The sequence below is a fragment of the Saccoglossus kowalevskii genome, chromosome 2 (assembly GCF_978046115.1).
Source record: "Saccoglossus kowalevskii chromosome 2, keSacKowa6.1, whole genome shotgun sequence".
Taxonomy (NCBI): Eukaryota; Metazoa; Hemichordata; class Enteropneusta; family Harrimaniidae; genus Saccoglossus; species Saccoglossus kowalevskii.
Window position 1 is genome coordinate 13016990 of NC_140642.1, and position 18965 is coordinate 13035954.

Here is an 18965-nt window from a genome sequence, read left to right on the forward strand (position 1 = left end):
ATTTGTAACAGTTACTTTAAAACGAGTTTCAACAATCTTTGTTCAGGTAGGTAACAAAGAAATGGAGTATTCACACTAACCAATATAATTGTATTAATACGTCATTAAAAATGTAGAAATTGCGAATGGGTAACAGGAAATTAATTGCGTGCTATGAATTCAATCATACACTCTAATCAGAACTTTTGATTAAATTGAGTTAGATTGAGTTCACTGATATTCACTCACAGAGTTAGAATGCTTTGTTTGTAGTGTCGTTACAGTGTCGGTTACATTGTAGGTTTCAATAATTTCTAAGGGATATGAACCTCCAGTACTTAAAATGAAATGCAAGGAAAGTTCTTGGCGGGTTATCTACTTATAATATTTCAAATTTTGTTATTATTTCACAATTTTTACACTTTATGTTTTTAACTTGTGGATGTAACTTTAATACTTAGTGATATTTCAGGTGTTAGGTCAGTTTTTCCGTTTATTAAATGCTTACTAGTAATGAAGTGTAATTTAGTAAACTTGCAGTGTTTTTTCTATGAAAAGTGACTAACCAGTAGAGGTGCATGTTTAGGATGAACTGTCAACATACATGTAAAAAAAGGAAAGTTTTTCAAACTGACACTATGGGGGCGCTTTATAGGACAGCATTATGGTGCTGTGCTTTTGTTTTACAGTTTCTATAATTTAACTTTTTTCTGTACTAAAATCTTGTGAAGCTTTAAATAGAATATAATTATTGGAAAGAGTTCTTTTAAGGGAGGCCAAGGGGAACTGGAGGAGCAGGGTTAGTATTATAGCTATGGGTGAGAGGGCCCCAAGGAAATCTGATGATACTGCGAGTCGAGAGTTTAATCCTCTTACACCAGACCTAATATTTATTATTAGTAACTTATTAAGCTTCAAAGAACCCCATCACCCATAACCTATCACCTATGAATAATTGCAACAGTTTGCGGTGCTGTTCAACCACAGTTTTCTGTAAAATTGGTTTTCTTGGAGAGTTTAATGTATTTCAGTGATGAGATTTTTCAGTGTATTTATTTTTGAATCCTAAATAACAGAAAGTAATTGAAGGATTGTAGAGTTGATAGAGAGGGACCTGATAGATTGGGAGTTTATTTGCAATATAATTTGAGGCATTCACATAGTTTGCAGAATGTTTGTTTATTAATATGAGGTTATTACGAGGATACCTCAAAGTCAAAGCGATGGTGTACTGTCTGAGTGCACACTTTGAGGTATCCTCGTAATACCCCTATTATTGTACATCTTTTCCTTCCAAGGATACATCATGGGAATGCCGTAATCAAAAATGTTCAGAACAGAATCATCGAACTTTTTTGTTCGGAGTGGTCAAACCCAGGTGGCAGCCATGTTTGTTTTCATTATTAGAAGACGTTGCGCGTGTAATCATTCCATATTTGGAATTCACATTTCCTTATATGGTAGGACGAAAATACCACAAGATTACGGCAAGCTGTAACTTATGGCATTACCGTGACAGATGTATAATAATTATTATTATTACATACTAGATTTAATTGGTTTTATTTTTATTAAGTGTACTAATTTAAAAATCCAGTAAATATGAAAAGGTTACCATACAATGTCTTTTTGAAGGGGTTGTTCGCCCTCCATCCTGTTATAGGATCTGCTCAATACGCCATTAAACCCTAGGAAAGCGTCTGTGAATATATACAATTAACCTTCAACAATGGAAAATTATCAAAATATTATTTCACAGCATAGTACAATGGTATCGGCATAACAAATGGTCAGTTGTGCATTTGACATTATACATGTACATTTCCATTATTGGTTTGTGGGGGTTTCTTATAGATTTGCCTTCTGTGTCACTATATTGTAAATCAACTTTGGTGACCTATTATTTTTTATGTGTGAAATATCACAGCAAAATGAATGTTCAACATTTCACATTTATTAAATAATGGTTATGAATAAATAGATTACAGAATGATGTGGATCAACAAATCATTCTCTGTAAACAAAAAACTGTTTTTGCCACATTTTACCAGTAAGCAAAAAATTGCCAGAACACTTATGCTTTACATGTATTTCTTATGGCATGACCTCCAGGGTGCTCCTCAAAGCGTTTTAGGATAGCAGGGCCACTACTTAATTTTTATTTTCAACATGTTTTAGACATTTACTATTTCAAGTGTAAATACAGAACTGACACTTGCCAGCTAACTGAAAAGAAGTAAGAAGCTTGGTTTATGTTGTGTGTTCAAAAGTTGAAAGCAATTAAACTTGACAACACACTAGGCTAGAATTATTGGCAATATGCTAATGTCAAGTTTGGCCAACTGAGACTACTTGAAGACAGCGATGAAATTGAAAAGCAATTCAGTATCCATCGTTAACCGTGGGGGACTAGACACAATGAAGGAAGTTCATCAGTAAATCAAGTCTTTGTCACTAGCCACACATTTTTATAATCCTTCGATTATTTACTTAGTATTAACAGTAATACAGTTGAAATGTTTAGTAAGCCCAATTAACCTGTGTAAAACATGGAAAATGATTCACAACCAAACTCTGATTGAAATGGGTAGTTCTGTTGTGTGCAACTTACCAGCACATGCACAAAGATATTAAGGGAACAGTAAAACCCAAAATTGGAGAATGGGGTCACATTTACATAATGTAAACATCAATTATTATTAATGATGAATTCATATATTAATGATTTTTTCAGATTAATGATATTAATGAGTCCAATGATATAGCAAGGAAAGATTGTGCAAACCATTAATTTTGAGTCTGTCTAAAAGGTGATTAAACCACTGTACTGGTACATATTTTTTTTAAAGCTAAGTGGTAATTATGTACAATTGTAACCAATTATTAATATTAAATTATATACTTTTATATCGCATTTTAATTAACTAATGGATGTCACTGTATACAGTAATTAAACCAAATCTCTCGCAGTCACAGCTTTATTCCGATGCCTGGCGCCTGAGAGATTTTTCATTCTGATGTTAAACCCCTACAGCATACAAAATGTTTTGGGTACTGGACGCCACTTGAAAATCATCAACCTAAACCTGATGAATACAATAAAAGCTTTCACCAAGGAGTCAGGTCGCTGACAATATAAGCCACAATACAATATTACCAGACTAGAACGTGAAGCCATCAAATCATTAAAAGAAAATACTAATATCATCATTAAACCTGCTGACAAATGAGCTGCAATAGTGTAACTATGTCAAAGAAGCATTGAGGCAACTTATGTTACACTGCAGAAAACCTGCCAATATGTTACTCTCTATACCACTGACCATCAAGGAAATCACACACAAAATACCACATCCTGACACCTTTGATCTACTCCCCAAAAATACATAAACCCAACAACCCTGGAAAACCAATAATATATGGCATAGGAACCATCACTATTTGCTTCATCATATGTCAAGGACACCACTGATTTCCTCAAAAAAATCAACATCATAGTCTCCTACCAGACAAATCATTTTTGGCTACACTAGATGTAGCTAACATCTCTCATTCTGATGGATTACAGGCCATTCGTAACTAATAACCAATCATGAAAATACAAGAACATGTAAGCTGGCTACGTTTGTTCTTTTGCATAACTTCTTTGAATTATATACCGGTACCTCTATGTATCAGTGACACCACCATGGGCACAATATGCAAGTATATTCATGTCAGATCTTGAGAGATTGTTTCTCAACAACCAACCACCCACATTTATGTTCTTTTTATAAAAGACATTTTTTTAATCTAGACACATGGTGAAGATTCATTGGAGAAGTTTCATCAGGATTTTTACGCCTTACAATAGATGGTTGAGTTCACCATGGAATATTCAACAAGGGAAATTAACTTTCTTGACATCAGAGTGAAAATCATTGATGGTCAGTTGCATACCAAAAAAAAACTAAAAATAAAACAACAAACAACTGATCATTACACGTTCTTTCATGCGCAAGTTTTTAGCCAGACCACATCCTGAGATCCATCGTTAATAGCCAAACACTGAGATGCTATCATATGCTCCATCACTGTCGAACGTGACAAAAAGCACTACGGTATATAGTTTATACCACACTTTCACTAATCTAGGGTACATGTCGAGAATAGTGAATGAATAAATTAACCATACCAAAAACATTCCCTGTGATCAACTCCTTCAATACATAAAAAAACAGACTCTAACACAACTCCGACTCCTCCCTTCTGGAAGATGCCACACTAGGAAAAAAAACCCACTCCTATTATACAGACAATCACCAGGGTTCTACTAGGGCATTATAGAGTACAGCTTCCCAACTGTAAATTTATGATAAATAATAAAACCAATTTAGCACAACAATGAAAACAATACAAGATTAACATATTCTATTGTTATGCAAATTGACTGGTACTGTGAAGAATTTTCATGGGAGAACACCTAATCTAAGAAATCTGCTTGTCAAAAGTTAGTTGAGTATTACCAAGGTAACATAACTATGCCATCCCAACCAAACTCAATAATGCAACTGTACAAATCAAAGGGACATTTGTTAGTCCCCGTTCAGGCGCAGCCTGAAAAGAGGACTACTAATTCAGGTTATGTCCATAATTCCGTCTCCAACATTTTCTCAGAAATTCTACAGCAGATATCAGTGAAACTTGGCAGGTTGATGAACATGTCCCCTCCGAGTATGCACGTAATTTTTTTTCCAGATCTGAAAATCCCAAGTGGGTCTTTTTCACGATTTTATCAAAAATTGCCTCTCCCGGCAACATTGACAAAACGTCTGCGCATGCTCAGAATAAATTAATTACTGTAAAATACTTTATTTTTGCTTGCAACATTTTTTTGCTATTTTCGCTGAAGGAATGTTTCAGTTAAAATAAAATCCAGCGAATATACCCTTTTCTTATATTTTACAGTCAACTTGTCAAAAATCAATGAAAATAAATTCAATACAAAACACCCAGAAAAAGTCTTTTCAGCGAATGATAATTCCAGCTGAGTAAGGCTGCTGTTATTACGGCACGTGATTTCTCCATTGCGTGCAATTTATTATAGTACTGTTTATACATGTATTCTGTTTGGCTCAGTGGTCTCATTCACTCGTTACTAGAAGAACTAGTAACTTTATTTGATTTCAAGAACTTCAAGAAGTCGGCATAAGAGACGTGTTTGCAAAGGTAAGTTTTCCAGTTTATTGGGGTACGATTGGTGTACATTTCGTGACGTACGGACGTGAATATTATGATGATTGCCAGCTTTATATTCTTGTGAAAAACCAAAAAAAGCAAACAATTGTCTCTAATCTACGAAACTAGTTTGTGAATTGTATACCCTGTCAAATTATTGTACACGAACGATTAATTCGCGAGGACATAGTTTTCAAGTACCGGTAAATCGTTTTCCGGTCTTTTGCTTGTGTAGCGATTTCCGAAATATTCACAACTCAGGGGGGGGGGGGAATTTCCCTGTGTCGATCAATTTATTCATTATATAATAGCAGGTTGCCTATCATTATATTCGTATTTTTTATGTTGTGAGCATTGAACTGTTAGTTGCAATGAAGATTTTGGCGATCTTGTGCGATTCAACATGGCGGATGTACAGTGACAACACGTGTATGGACGGTCGGTCGAGCAGTCTGCAACGGACCACAGTCTGTGAACAGACCGTGAAATCGCCCGTTTTTTCGGCAGTTTTTTTTTTAATGTTTTGGATATTTCATTCACTCCTGATGCCTAAAAGAGTCTAATTTATATTTTACCGTAGTCATTGACACCTATTCAAGAGTATCATGTTTATTGTGAATAGCGTGAATGGGTAAGCTTCGTTTCGACAATGGGCTGTTATTTCTGTGAACAATGTTAAATTATTCTTTGAATGCTCAGTTTATTTTTTTGAAAACAACTAATTTTTCGATTTAAAAAAAATCATGCCGTTTTCCCCGTCAAAATCAAAGCATAAAGATCTTGCTAAACATCGGTGAATCCCCTGTTGCGTTCACCACGAGGTCACTGAGCCGTCATTAACATATTTAAATGACCACGTGTACTGAAATAACATGGCGGATATCGCATCGCATCACATTTACATTCGACCGAAATCATTCGTTTACGATGAAACTAAGTTGAATATTACTTCCAATTCATAAAAATTCAACGAATTATTTTTTTGTGCGTATTATAATCATTACTGAATAATAATAAACAATTGCAATACTTCGAAAACAAGTAAGTTATTCACTTGCGAAACACAGAATGACCAGATTGTGCTACCGTGATCATTTGCTACCGGTACTAACAACTAAGCAATGTATTCGTGTTTGTATTTATTCGAAACTTCTTTTAGAAAATACTTTACTTTTCGTAAACTTTACTGAATTTTTGGGGGGATTCAATTCCAACATTTCGCGATGCCAAACCAAAGGCCTTTCACTCTTTGAGTGTGACACCTAAACCAGAAGTTTTATGGTGTATAAACTGGCACTAAATGAAAAAGCCGTTGAACCTTATTCAAATTTATAAGTACATGTTATTATGTATTTAATTATGAAAACTGACTAAATTAAATGTGATCTTATTTTTAATTTGAACAGAATTATGATTTATATCGGTAATGACGTTTTCATCCAATATTAATAGTGCAATTGTTAAAATGCCTACCTACACATTTATTGTTTTTGTTTCTGTTGCCCTGAAATAGACATTTGTAAAAAAAAAAAATTTAAAAATCATGCTTGATTCAAATTCAAAAAAAAAAGATGTAGCCATGTAGCCCCTTCCTGTTATCTGTTTCCAACTTCTTCCAGAGTAAAACTGGTGAAGCCATGTAATTGCCATACAATCATAAACTGTGTGAAAACTTTTATGTTATTGAAAATCTTTATTTTGTTGTCTGTGAATTAATATAATATTTGAAATGGTGTAATGGTGCAAAATATTCTCAAGCAATTGGTTTTCTGGTGGCACTACACTGTGCATTTATGCATGATCTCAGCTTACTAAGTGATGATGGTGGTTGAAATGGAAAACTGAATACAAAAATCCAGTAACATCTCAAACGAATTTCCGTCTGCTGTGAATGCATGTTTCGTTACATCAAATAAATAACCCAATTTTATTGAATGTATCCAAAAACATGGTACCAATGATCTGAAATTTCAGGAGTGCTCGCTGAAGGTTTATCAATCTTGCTTATTGTCTTGTTCTTTACCAATCCTGCATTTCAGTTACTAGAATTTATACTAAAAAAAAATAGTTTCTGTTTTTCTTCTAATAATTCGGCCACTCTCAAAAACAAATATTTTTCCATGGTCGAAATGCAAGAAGAATACAAAACTACTGTGATTGCATAGCGATACCTGTAGGGCCATTGTCAATTAGTTCACCCTGATCAACACAGCGTTATACATAGGGCTGATATTGAATCACGGAGAGTAAAATCTTGTGATACTAATCTCTAGAACCGCTCAGATTGGTACATACCGGTATGTCTTATGAACCCACATGTGTATATCTTTAACAATACTCATTTTAAACTTTTTTTTTTTTACAGTGGTGCTGTGAACTGCTTCAATTTTGCAAGGCAATTTTTTCTGGGTTCCTACAACATGGAGTGTCAGGGACTTTATTGAAATTTTATAGAATCCTGAATATATCTAGAAGTGAAAATTAAATGGTTTACAGTATTTTATACCCATTAATAATGATGAAATGCAATAATATCACTGCACTAAAAAGACTTCAAACAATTATTGTTACTTCTCCATTGAAGGTTATGAGCAGACCAACCTTTACTGGCTTCCTTAATTATTACATGTACTTGCTCTGAAAACATAGCTTTTACAATTGTTTAAATTAACAGATGTTGTTCTATGTACAATGAATACATTTTAAATAATAAACCTTACTGTATTAATAAAAAATTGTATTTGACAACATGAGAATGATTCTGATGCCCAGTGGTGATGTTGAAACAAACCCAGGTCCTGGTAATATACTAAGACCTGATTAACAAAGAAGTCATGTACATCAAGGTTCACTCAGATTTATGAATGCAGTTTCTTGAGCAAGTATACATGTATGACAAATAGTTTTGTTGCACTTGTGTACTCTGAGATTCTGAACATGGGTCAGTGGAAGTTTTTAGTTGTCAGTACAAAACTAGATTATGGGAAATCACTTTATGATGAGTTGTACCCACATAGAGTACATATTCATTCACCTGTTTGCAGATGTTCCTTGTACTACTTTATAATCAAATAACGGGGACTGTGACATTTCATGTCTTGTTTGTCTACTGATGTGATGTATGCCATCACATGCCTACAATGCCCATCATCTATTTACATACATGAATAACCATAAATTAGTTACTGTTAAATAAGGACTCGATATACACTACATGTATGGATAATATTATCACTATGTAGACTAGGCTATTTTGTAACTTATCACTTATTTACATAAATTGTCCTACTCTACATAACTTTTGTACTCCCATTTTTGTGTTTATGTTAATTGTCTATGTTAATTAGTCAGTCAGCCATTCAACCTCATGCATCTGATAAAAAGTGGCTTGTTGCTACAAAAGCTATTACATGTATATCACTGTATTAATTGTATAGAATTGTAACCAAATAATATTAATTTATATATTTTAAATATATTCAAATCATATATACACATGTATCCCATTTAACTAATCGGTGTCACTTTATAAAGTAAATTTCTATAAAAGGGATATAACTGCACATTATGTTACTGGTAATTAGTATGCAAATTATATGCATAATAGTATGCAATTTAATTGCATCCCTGAAATAATTTTTTGAGAGAACACTTAGTCTTCATTGTTTTAGAACAATTTTAGTCAGAATTGTTTCTACCTCAATTTTAGCCAGTATTTTCCATGTATGTTTTTTCAGTATATTATCGTGTTGTTTTTGAATATTTAATTCTCACTTTTACCATACAAAAAGAAGATTTCATTAGATGGCATGTAATTTGAATTCATCCTGAATGCCTATTCGTTATTTGATTTAATACATTTTTTAATACCGGTAGGCAAGTTTTAATAGTTGTGCTATGTTTTAGTATGGATTGTTGATCTCAAGATGTAACACTATTTTCACGGCCTTGGTTTAAAAAATAAAGCTGTTAGAAAAATGAGGCTCTCTACTTCACACAGCAGCACAATATGCTATGGAGCCATAAGCTGCTCATAATACACATAGTTAAATTTGTGTGGCATGCAAATTGGTTTAAATGCATTTAAGGTTTTGCTACTCGTTATACATGTATAGTGGACAACACTGACATTCTATTACCCATTCTTATGACGTCACGTAACATCATGAAGTATGAAAAGCATGATAATTATCTTTAAAATTTATTCTTGTTTCCAGACTCAGAGCTGCTAATATGCTATTAGTTGGACTGAAAGGCGTTGGTGCAGAGGTCTGTAAAAATGTTGTATTGTGTGGATTGAAATCTTTGACGCTATTGGATCATTCAGTTGTCAGTGATGAGGATGCTTTTTCACAATTTCTTGTATGTAGGACTTCTGTTGGTAAAAACGTAAGTTTAAAAGTTATATGACTTCTTGAATCAGCATCATGTATATTTTATTTAAAAAAGAAATATTCTACTGTAATGTTATTTTTTCTTTGTTTTAAAACAGAGAGCTGAAGCTTCCGTACAGAGATCTGCAGAGCTAAATCCCAATGTGAAAATTATAGCTGATACTGACAATGTTGAGAACAAACCGGACGAGTTCTTCACCACTTTTGACCTAGTGTGTGTGACTTGTTGTAATCTGCAGACCATGTTGAGGATTAATGATATCTGTCGTCAAAATAAAATCAAGTTTCTTGCTACCGACGTCTTTGGTTATTATGGGTATATGTTTTCAGATCTTGTGGACCATAAATTCGTTGAGTAAGTATATTACAGTATATGTAACATGTCAAAAGTTACAGTAAATATCTGTTAGATCAGGAGAAGTCACAATGTATATAATTGTCTTGATCATCATAAGTTTTATGACCCACTAGGTAGTCACAGTGACATCACCGAACGAGATTATGTCAAAAAGCTAATGGGCAGTTGACTTGTAAAAAGATAGATGTAGTAGTTCACTGCAAGTTAATAAGTGTTTTGTTATCTTGAATTCAAAAGTTTAATTGTCAAATTTGTGCCGTGATTTGAATGTCCACGATCTCAACAGCAAGCACTGCCGTGCAACAGCCTGACAGTCCTAGGACAGCAGTTTTATTCATTATATTTATTCATTTTCAATTTGCCTATTCACAAAAATATCTGCTGATCTAGTTGCGCGTTTGTTTTCATATTTCAAATTGTGCGCTTGTTGGTGTTGTGTTAGCAGTGATTAGAGTAGACAAAATCTTGTCAGCTGCTTATGCTGCACAAGTGAGTATAATCGTCGTTTTCAACATTTGTATCTGCATTTATTGTTCTGATTGTTGCAGTAATCAAGTTTGCCGAAACTGTTCATACTTAGATTTTCAACATTTTGCATTTGATGTCCAAATTCGCTTCAAATTTGGCAGCCAAGCGCGGTTGGTTTACATGGTTCAATGTTCAGACGCCATTAGAGTGGAATGTTGGTATGATTTGCATAAACCTAGAGGTCTATTATAATTAATTCCATATGATAATCTCTCTTCTAATCAGTTCTGCACATTAGAATGCGAGTTGACAATTATTTCTGGGAAAGGATTGATCAGCTTTGTTATTAGTCCAAGAAAAGTGTTCCGCTTGTAATGTGTCTGAACTCCTCATTTAATATGCAAGAATGTAGGAATGTACCAAGAAAATTTGTTCTGTGGAGTAAATTGTAGTGTATTTTATTTATGAATGGTCAAAAAATGCATGGAGATTTTATGAAAATGTGTGGATGTTAACAGAATGATGTCATTTGGTCACAGTTGCGCAATAAATAATGGACTGTTTTGGGCGTAGCTATAAAATGTGTCACCGAAGTACTCACACGTGTGCACGATTCCAAGATTGTTTGTGCTGTGAAGAGATGCCATTGAAAAATAAGTATTGTGTAATTTGTAGTGAGAATGTATTCAATTTATGTTTATGAATCTTGTTTCTTTTCAAAGTTGTATTTATATAATAAAAATTGTTCATGAAAATGTTTTTTTATACCTTTTCGATGATTTGAATTTACAAATGATGAGGTATTTGGTTATACCATCACTCGAATTATGTGTTACAAATTTCTGATAGTTTAGGCTTTGTGTTCTATGGGCTGTTGTGAAATCATGGTACTGTTTTGGCATTGTACGACTTGCAGTTCCCTTTTGATGTATTTTGTGTGACTGGCCGTGGTGTTTGTAAACTTATAGAACTGTAGTATTATGTAAATCTGCCATTTTCACGCTGCGTCATAACTTGGAGTCATCATCTAAGTATGCACAATTGTTGTCTCGTGTTCCCTAACGCATTTAAAAATCCTTTTGAATTTGGATGACTTTGTGTGACTGACCGTGGTGTTTGTAAACTTTAGTCGAGCTGTAGTAGTGTGTAAATCTGTCACAATGTGGAGTTGCTATCGTCTCTTGTTTACCAACTTTTAAATACGTTTGTGCCTCAACGAGGACTGATTTCCATTTACTTCGTCTGTTATAAATCCAACTGTATTAGCTTCCTTCGAACTAACTTCCTATTGCCATCGGAAGCATGTCTTCCACACTCGGCAGTGTAGTGCATATCGATCTTCTTGTATATATATTTATATTGTATGAAATGCACCCGAACCTGGAAATCGGGTTGGTCTCGTCACGTAATTTCTTACCTTGTTCTTGACCGCAGTACGCTTGGCTATGAACTTCCACATATCCACGCTTATGGGAATAGTGCATCATGGGTAATACTGTATTGATCTCAGTGGAACAAACGTGGCTGCTGTAATGCCTGTTGTTCGACTTCAGCGCTCGTGTTCTCTTCCTGTCTTAGAATTCTCTGTTTTCTTTGATTTTTGTTATTTCAATTAAACCAATTTGGCGATTTGGCTGTGGCCATGCATTTAGTCATTGTCGGCTGTTTTTCTCGAATTGGTTGATTGTCATAGTAACATACGCTAAGTACAATTAAACGTCCCGAGTTGAACAGTAGTCATTTCTAAGGTTCAAAATAAACAAACGTGAATATTTAATTTAGTTTAATTCCTTCAGTTAAAAATTGAGTTTACAAAATAAATAAATAAATAAATAATAACATATACTTCAAGTTTTCATTAAAACAAGCTCTTATTTTCCCAGGATCGAGGTGGCTCTGCCAACTCTTGTTAAAATCTGAATTATTTTCACCATTGACACGCCTCTATTCACGTAAGTGCCTTTACGACTAATACGTAAGTACGGTAATGTGCATGTATGTGTATTGTCTTGATCATCATAAATTGTGGTCTTCCTTGAAAGGTTTTATGACCCACCAGGTAGTCATGGTGACGTCACCTCAAAAGATTGGGTCACTAAGCTGATGAGCAGTTGACTTGTAAAAAGATAGATGTTGTAGTTCACTGTAAGAATCACACAGCTATGATTGAAATAGATTTCTAATTGTGATTTGTCAACCCACACCACCCACCCACAACCCCCCCCCCCCTCCCCATTGGGTAGGCCCAATCCATTGTTGTAGATTCATTCACTAATGGATGTGACTTTGGTGGTACATTTGGTTCAGGGCCCGAGGTGCTCATGTTCAACCACACCTGGTGGGTGTCGGGATAAATTCATTGAATTACCATGATGTATTTATGATTGGAAGCTGTTCAAACTTAATGGTTTCTATAGCAACATTCATGTATGTACCTGCAGCACTTGCAGTCAAGAGGCAAAAATGACTTTCAATTATGGGAAAAATGAAAAAATTCCAAATTACAAGCACAACTTCCACTTACTTGAATCACAGAAGTCTTTCTACGAGGAAAATAAATAATATTTTAGGAATTCAGTAATTTGGAGTTTATACATGTACGGTCTTGTAACAGAGCCAATATCGTATTCTAAAATAAGAAAGCTCTGGTTTTGACCAATCTCATAGCATTGAATTGTTAATACATTGTAATGTTTTAAATCGTGACTTTAAGTAGGTTGTACTTTAGTTTAGATATTAGTAATTACTGTACTTATTGATTGATGTTCTTCCTGTACTTGTAACTCGTTAACAGTTGTTTCAGTTATAAATTTCAATTCCAAAGCATTTCCATATTACTAGAGGAAGGAACTTTTAGCATACATGTATCGCAAATACAAAAGAAATAAAAAATACTTCACCTTTTTTTCCCTAGAACTACCAGTATGTACTAGTGATGATCCTGCCATGAACAGGAAATCACCAAATAACGATTCAAAATAAGTCATTTCCATCAATCCATCACTCCATACTTCCCAAACTCCTCAAATTACTGCTAATGCTGTTGAACTTCTCTCTTAATTGGAATTATCTTTGTCAGAGAGAAATGCCCGGCAGTTACAAAACGAGTTGCTGAGACTAAGAGGGGCATTTTAAATATGATCATGCTTTACATGTACATGTACGTTTTTCCTGATTGACAGTTCTGCGTACTTAGTTGCCATAGATTCAGCTTGTAGTACTAGTTTCCTTTTTGAGCAGTTTTATCATGTTAGGAATTTCTTTCTTTGAAAGTTATTTCGGTTAAAAAAAATTCATCCAGCTTTTTCTGTAATATGCACCATTTGTTACTGGAGTGTTAGTTTAGCTAATTTAGACAGCTTTCTTGTTCCTCGACTGATTTGTAAGAGGAGATCTCTCACAACACTACTATCGTACGTGCTGTGTTAGATGCGCTGAAATTACTATCCAGAGAAGAAAAAAAACGCAATTTAATTCTTGACTTTTTGTGTTTGATTTTAATCCAATTGTGTTGAATTGCTCGCATACTGAAATGTATCAATGTTAGAAACACGCATCATAGCATATATTTTTTATAATCTGGTTTAAATGTGGTGTACAAACAATACACCGTGGTATTATACGTTGTTCTCTGACATTACTTGGGCTTCAATAAGCTTCATGAAATTTCACCCTTGAACGCTAATTTGTGGAGAATGCAGATTATCCATTGCTTCTGGAGGGCATGGCGAATCAAGTCTTTCATATGGTCATTGCCGATCAACATTCCTTGGATTGAAAGTCATTATTACAGTAATGACTGAAATGTGAAGAAATCAGAAGGTTCCTTTCTTGGCTACTTCTCTGCAAATAATTGGTTACCATGGCAACTGATGTTAGTCACTGCTTTTGATTAACCTAGTCTTCACAATTGTTATCATGTTTCCTTTATTGTGCTAGAACACAGAAGAAATTGCAAGTATGAAGTTACTTTAAAAATATTTAATTTTCGTTTGTAATTTATTCTTGCTATTTTCGCTGAAGTAGTGATTCAGTGAAAATAAAATCCTGCGAATATACCTTTTTTCCTATATGTTACATTCAACTCATTAAAAATCAGTGAAATTAAATTCCATACAAAACACCCAAAAAGTCTTTTCAGCAAATTAAAATTAATTCCAGCTAAAATAAATTATTTCACAGTATCTGTGTGCATATAATCCTCCTATCTATATTTTAACTTTTAAGTTTGTTTATTGAATGTCAAGATGTAGTGTTTAGATGTTATGCCTCTCCTATGAGGCAGAACACAGTGGTAGTTTTACACAAGACTACATTGTCCAAATACAGATGTACATGTATATATCAAAATATTGCTTGACTTTTGCTGTATTAACTGACAATTGTCATTATATACTTTAACATGTATGTGACCAACCGGACCTTGAATAGTACTGTATATGTTGTCCTCAATCGACCTCACTTGAAGGACCGTGTAGAGTTATTGGATGCATGCATATGGATGTAAATGTTGAGAGAGGTTCCTCTGTTACTGCTTGAGCTATCAGCATTCTTGTTGTGAAACGTTGAGTTTACCCTGTAACGCAATTAAAAGTGCGACATTTCAAAGTGTGTCAACTGTTTCTATGACGTACATTTTCTCAAACATAGCATTTACATAACATGTTGTACCGGATACACATTTTATATCGAGGTTGATTAAAATGTACCATAATATCTGTATTTGAAGCCACATCTCTAATAGAAGTCGCACCGATTAAGATATATTAAGAACCAATTGAATTAAGAACCAAAAATTCACCATTTCTCATATGTGTAGATGCTCTAATATAAGCAGCATCCCCTCTGTTGCATTGTACCATTTTAATAGAAGCAGTTCTCTCTCATTTCTGACAAACTTTGACTGATTTTGTGCCAAGACAAAACAGTATATACATAGTTTTGATTTCAACTACTAGTAACACAATTCAAGGTTACTTGTATTCCAAACATGTATATATTAAATTTTAATTTAAAAAGCTACAAATAATCATAGTAAACCATTTCAAAACTCTGAAATTATGGATCTGATTCAAAATGGCCAACATGTACATGTATGTAGCTGAGAGTGAAAGGCCTTGATTTGATTCTAAAATAACGAACAGTTGAAAAGTTTACAGTCCAAAAAACAAAAAAAATCCAAAACGTGAATTGTCTACATTTTTAGTATAGTCAGGGTCCTAGCTATATGAAAATGGATTATCACTTGGCCATAATTATAATAACATACAGCAAATCAATTTGTTATGAAATGCAAGTAGAATTCAACTTGGTTTCATTAAAAGTGAATGTTTTCTGCTGCACTCTCACCTGAATGCCAAATGATACTTGTCATGTTTTTTCCATGCACAAGTTGACCTGAAACCATGTCTTTCGACCTGACAGGTCAAGTCGGTTATTAACCAATCAGAAACTTGTATTGTGCCAGCTTAACCCATACATGTTTGGGCATACATGTACATGTATGTATGTCATGGATATCTCAAAAAACTGGTGGTTAGATTTCAATGAAACTCAGTACATTGGTGCTCTGGGACATTGTCCAGACCTTATTAATTTATGTTAAAATATGCACATATTAATGACATGATTTGCATAATCAGTTTACAATACAGTGTTTTTCAACATCGTTATTACAGTAAATGTATATATGTATAATTTTCTCTTGTGTTAATGACGTGCCAGACATTTAGTTTGCGTCAAGAACATTCTCAGTGTGTCTATGACACGTCAAATCAGCTTAGAGGGCACACTTTTGCCAGCTTAGTATTCACAATGTAGCTGGCAATGTGTCTATGTTTTTATTGCAAATATCTATCCTGACTTAATTGAACTTAACAGAGGTATTGGAGGAAATTGCCTTGATGCCCAATTGCTTGTCACCTCATTGCAACAGACAAGTTTTACAGCTTGAAATTGTTTATCCTATTTTGATTACTGTCATATAAAAGAGAACCTTCATCTCTCTATTCTGGGACTGGTGTCATATGTGAAAGATCCCACCTTCCATTTTGATGCAAATACATTTCACTTTCACATATCACTTTCATCCTGTTCTCAATTTTGTGTGTTTCATTATCTCGTAGTCCCACCCCCCCACAAATTGTTCTGAAGTTAGAGCAATTCATTATAGACAAGGTTGTAAATGTGGTCGTATATATCATGCTGATAGATGGTTGAGGGCAACATTACTACTAAGAAGACCATTATATGGTAACAAATTCCCTCTAGCAACTGTGAATCTACGGGAGTTTACAATGTCAGCAACCAATCCCTGGGGTATCCTCGAATCATCACGCAAAATGTCTCTCCCCATCATGAGCAAATATGCAGTGGCGGTTCCCAATCAAAGGGAATTTAAGCAGGATATAATGCGTCATGTTGCTATGGAATAAGATTAACGTTGTCGGGGTATTGGCCAGGTCTGGCTACCTCGCCACATGCTTGTAGTTGCTTTGCTTGTGTTTTCTGTTGTATAATTGATAAAAATAAATTGACGCATCTTAACATTCATGTGAATTGTAAAAGATAATTGTTGCCTGATATCAGATTTCACCCACGCTGCACTACTGACATCGGGGAAAGCTTAAACTGTTGGAAAATCGTTATTGTACGTGTGTGTGTGTGTGTGTGTGTGTGTGTGTGTATGCATACATGAACCTAATAATATACCATTGTAGCCGTTATTAAGAATGGCTTGTCAAGAATCGCTAGGACTCGCAGTCAAGATATCTCCTATTGTTACGATGATTTATTTCACTGCTTCCTGTCGATATGTCATCATCTTACATCTTGACTTGAATTGCTTCAGTGCTAACGACCCGCAGTGTACATTTAAAATGTCGGAACAAATGCACCACATGAATGCACGTTGATGATATTTGATGGTTATTGATGAGAGACAATTGATAAGATTTTGACGCATCTTTGAAAAATAGCTCTTCAATGAATTGAAAATTTATTTTAGTTCTGCACAAGAAATCTAATTTACAAATTGTTAAATATCGTGAAAATTGGAAGGTGAAACAAAATACACTCCAGTGTTTTGTCCTGCTTTGAATCGGTTCATACAATATACATGTAATTCATTTATTAAAAACACACAGTGACACAATTATGTGGAAATAGGGTATATGTATTCACCTTTTTTCATTGTCACTAGAACATATGTAAATAAATTGAGTTGAACTTGAATGTGAGAGGAAATACCCAACCACTCTTCTATTGCTAACAAAATCCTTTAATTTCACATGGTCACTTATATTGTCTCATTTCACGCTAAAGGGATTCAAATTGTAGGTGTACAGAAAAAAACCACACATTTTCAATATTCAAGAAATGTTTTGTTTGTGTATTGTATTGAGTTAACCGAGTTAAATTGGAACATCACTGTTAATTAAAATATAAAAAAGTATGTTTTTGGGAAGAATGGAAAATATGTATGAAATCATTAGGGATGGACTGTTTGAAAAGTGAGGGAGGGGAGCACGGGGGAACATTTATTTAATCCCTATGAAGTGATGACATTTGTGTATGCGAGTCAATTGATGCACATCAATTAGAGATTTTATTGTTGTCTAGTCCACCTCTTGAAGTGTCAATCTTTGATATGGGTCTCGGTTACCCAGAACTCAAATGCTCACTAAACAAATATCTGATGCTAAAACTTAAAAAAATGTATTTAAAAATCTAGTGATGTAATCTGTGTGGTACATTATTAGCTTGGATTGATTTTCATGAAAATTACATCAATATTTTAAATCCAAAAAAACCCCACTTTGATGCTTTAACAAAAATGTGTTACAATTCTGAACATGCTTTTACAAAGGAGGAAGTTTTAATTCATCGCTGAGGTCATGTTTTGTGTAGACTACTTCCTGCTATCAGTCTATGCATTATATACCACCATGCTCTGTTCATAACCTCTAATTATAATATAAAGATCACTGACTGATGTAACTACATGAACATGTACCAATATAGGCCATGACATTGGCTAGAAGCATGTAATTGGATAACACAACTAACATATGCCCAGGGAATATATGGATGTTAACTTGTGTGTTTCTCACTTTGACATGTAAAGGAGGATGCCCGTAATTCAATTTTTAACTTTCCCAGAATAATAATAATAAAATAATAAAAATTTGTCATTTATACTGCTGTATTGTCTTAGTCATTAACTTTCGTTCAAGATACAAAAACAGAATTACTGATTATTTTTCAAACTTTTTTTTTAACAATGAATTCCAATTAAATTGGGTTTTTGTGGTTACCTCATCTCAGGATATATGCAAGGTATCAGATATTTTGGAAACTCTTTAAACCATCAATTATCCATATAATTAGTGTACATACTATAGGTACAGTACAAGGTTGTAAAATTTACTGTGATTACTGTGTTTCAGATTAGCCCAATAAATCAAACTCTGTGCTTTTGTAAATTGTTTTAAAATATACTTGATAGGTTGGCAGAGATTTTCACATTCTCCTTAATAGTTGCTTTCTTA

At 34.1% G+C, this 18965-nt stretch overlaps 1 protein-coding gene across 1 annotated transcript in view; it reads left to right on the top strand.

Annotated features, from left to right (window-relative positions):
• LOC100375688 (SUMO-activating enzyme subunit 1-like) overlaps positions 1 to 18965 on the top strand; it is a 32309-nt gene that overhangs the window by 4690 nt on the left and 8654 nt on the right. The window contains exons 2-3 of the mRNA XM_085491596.1: positions 9414 to 9585; positions 9689 to 9945. Coding sequence (XP_085347722.1) covers positions 9414 to 9585; positions 9689 to 9945 — 429 coding nt within the window. The remainder of the gene's footprint in view (positions 1 to 9413; positions 9586 to 9688; positions 9946 to 18965) is intronic.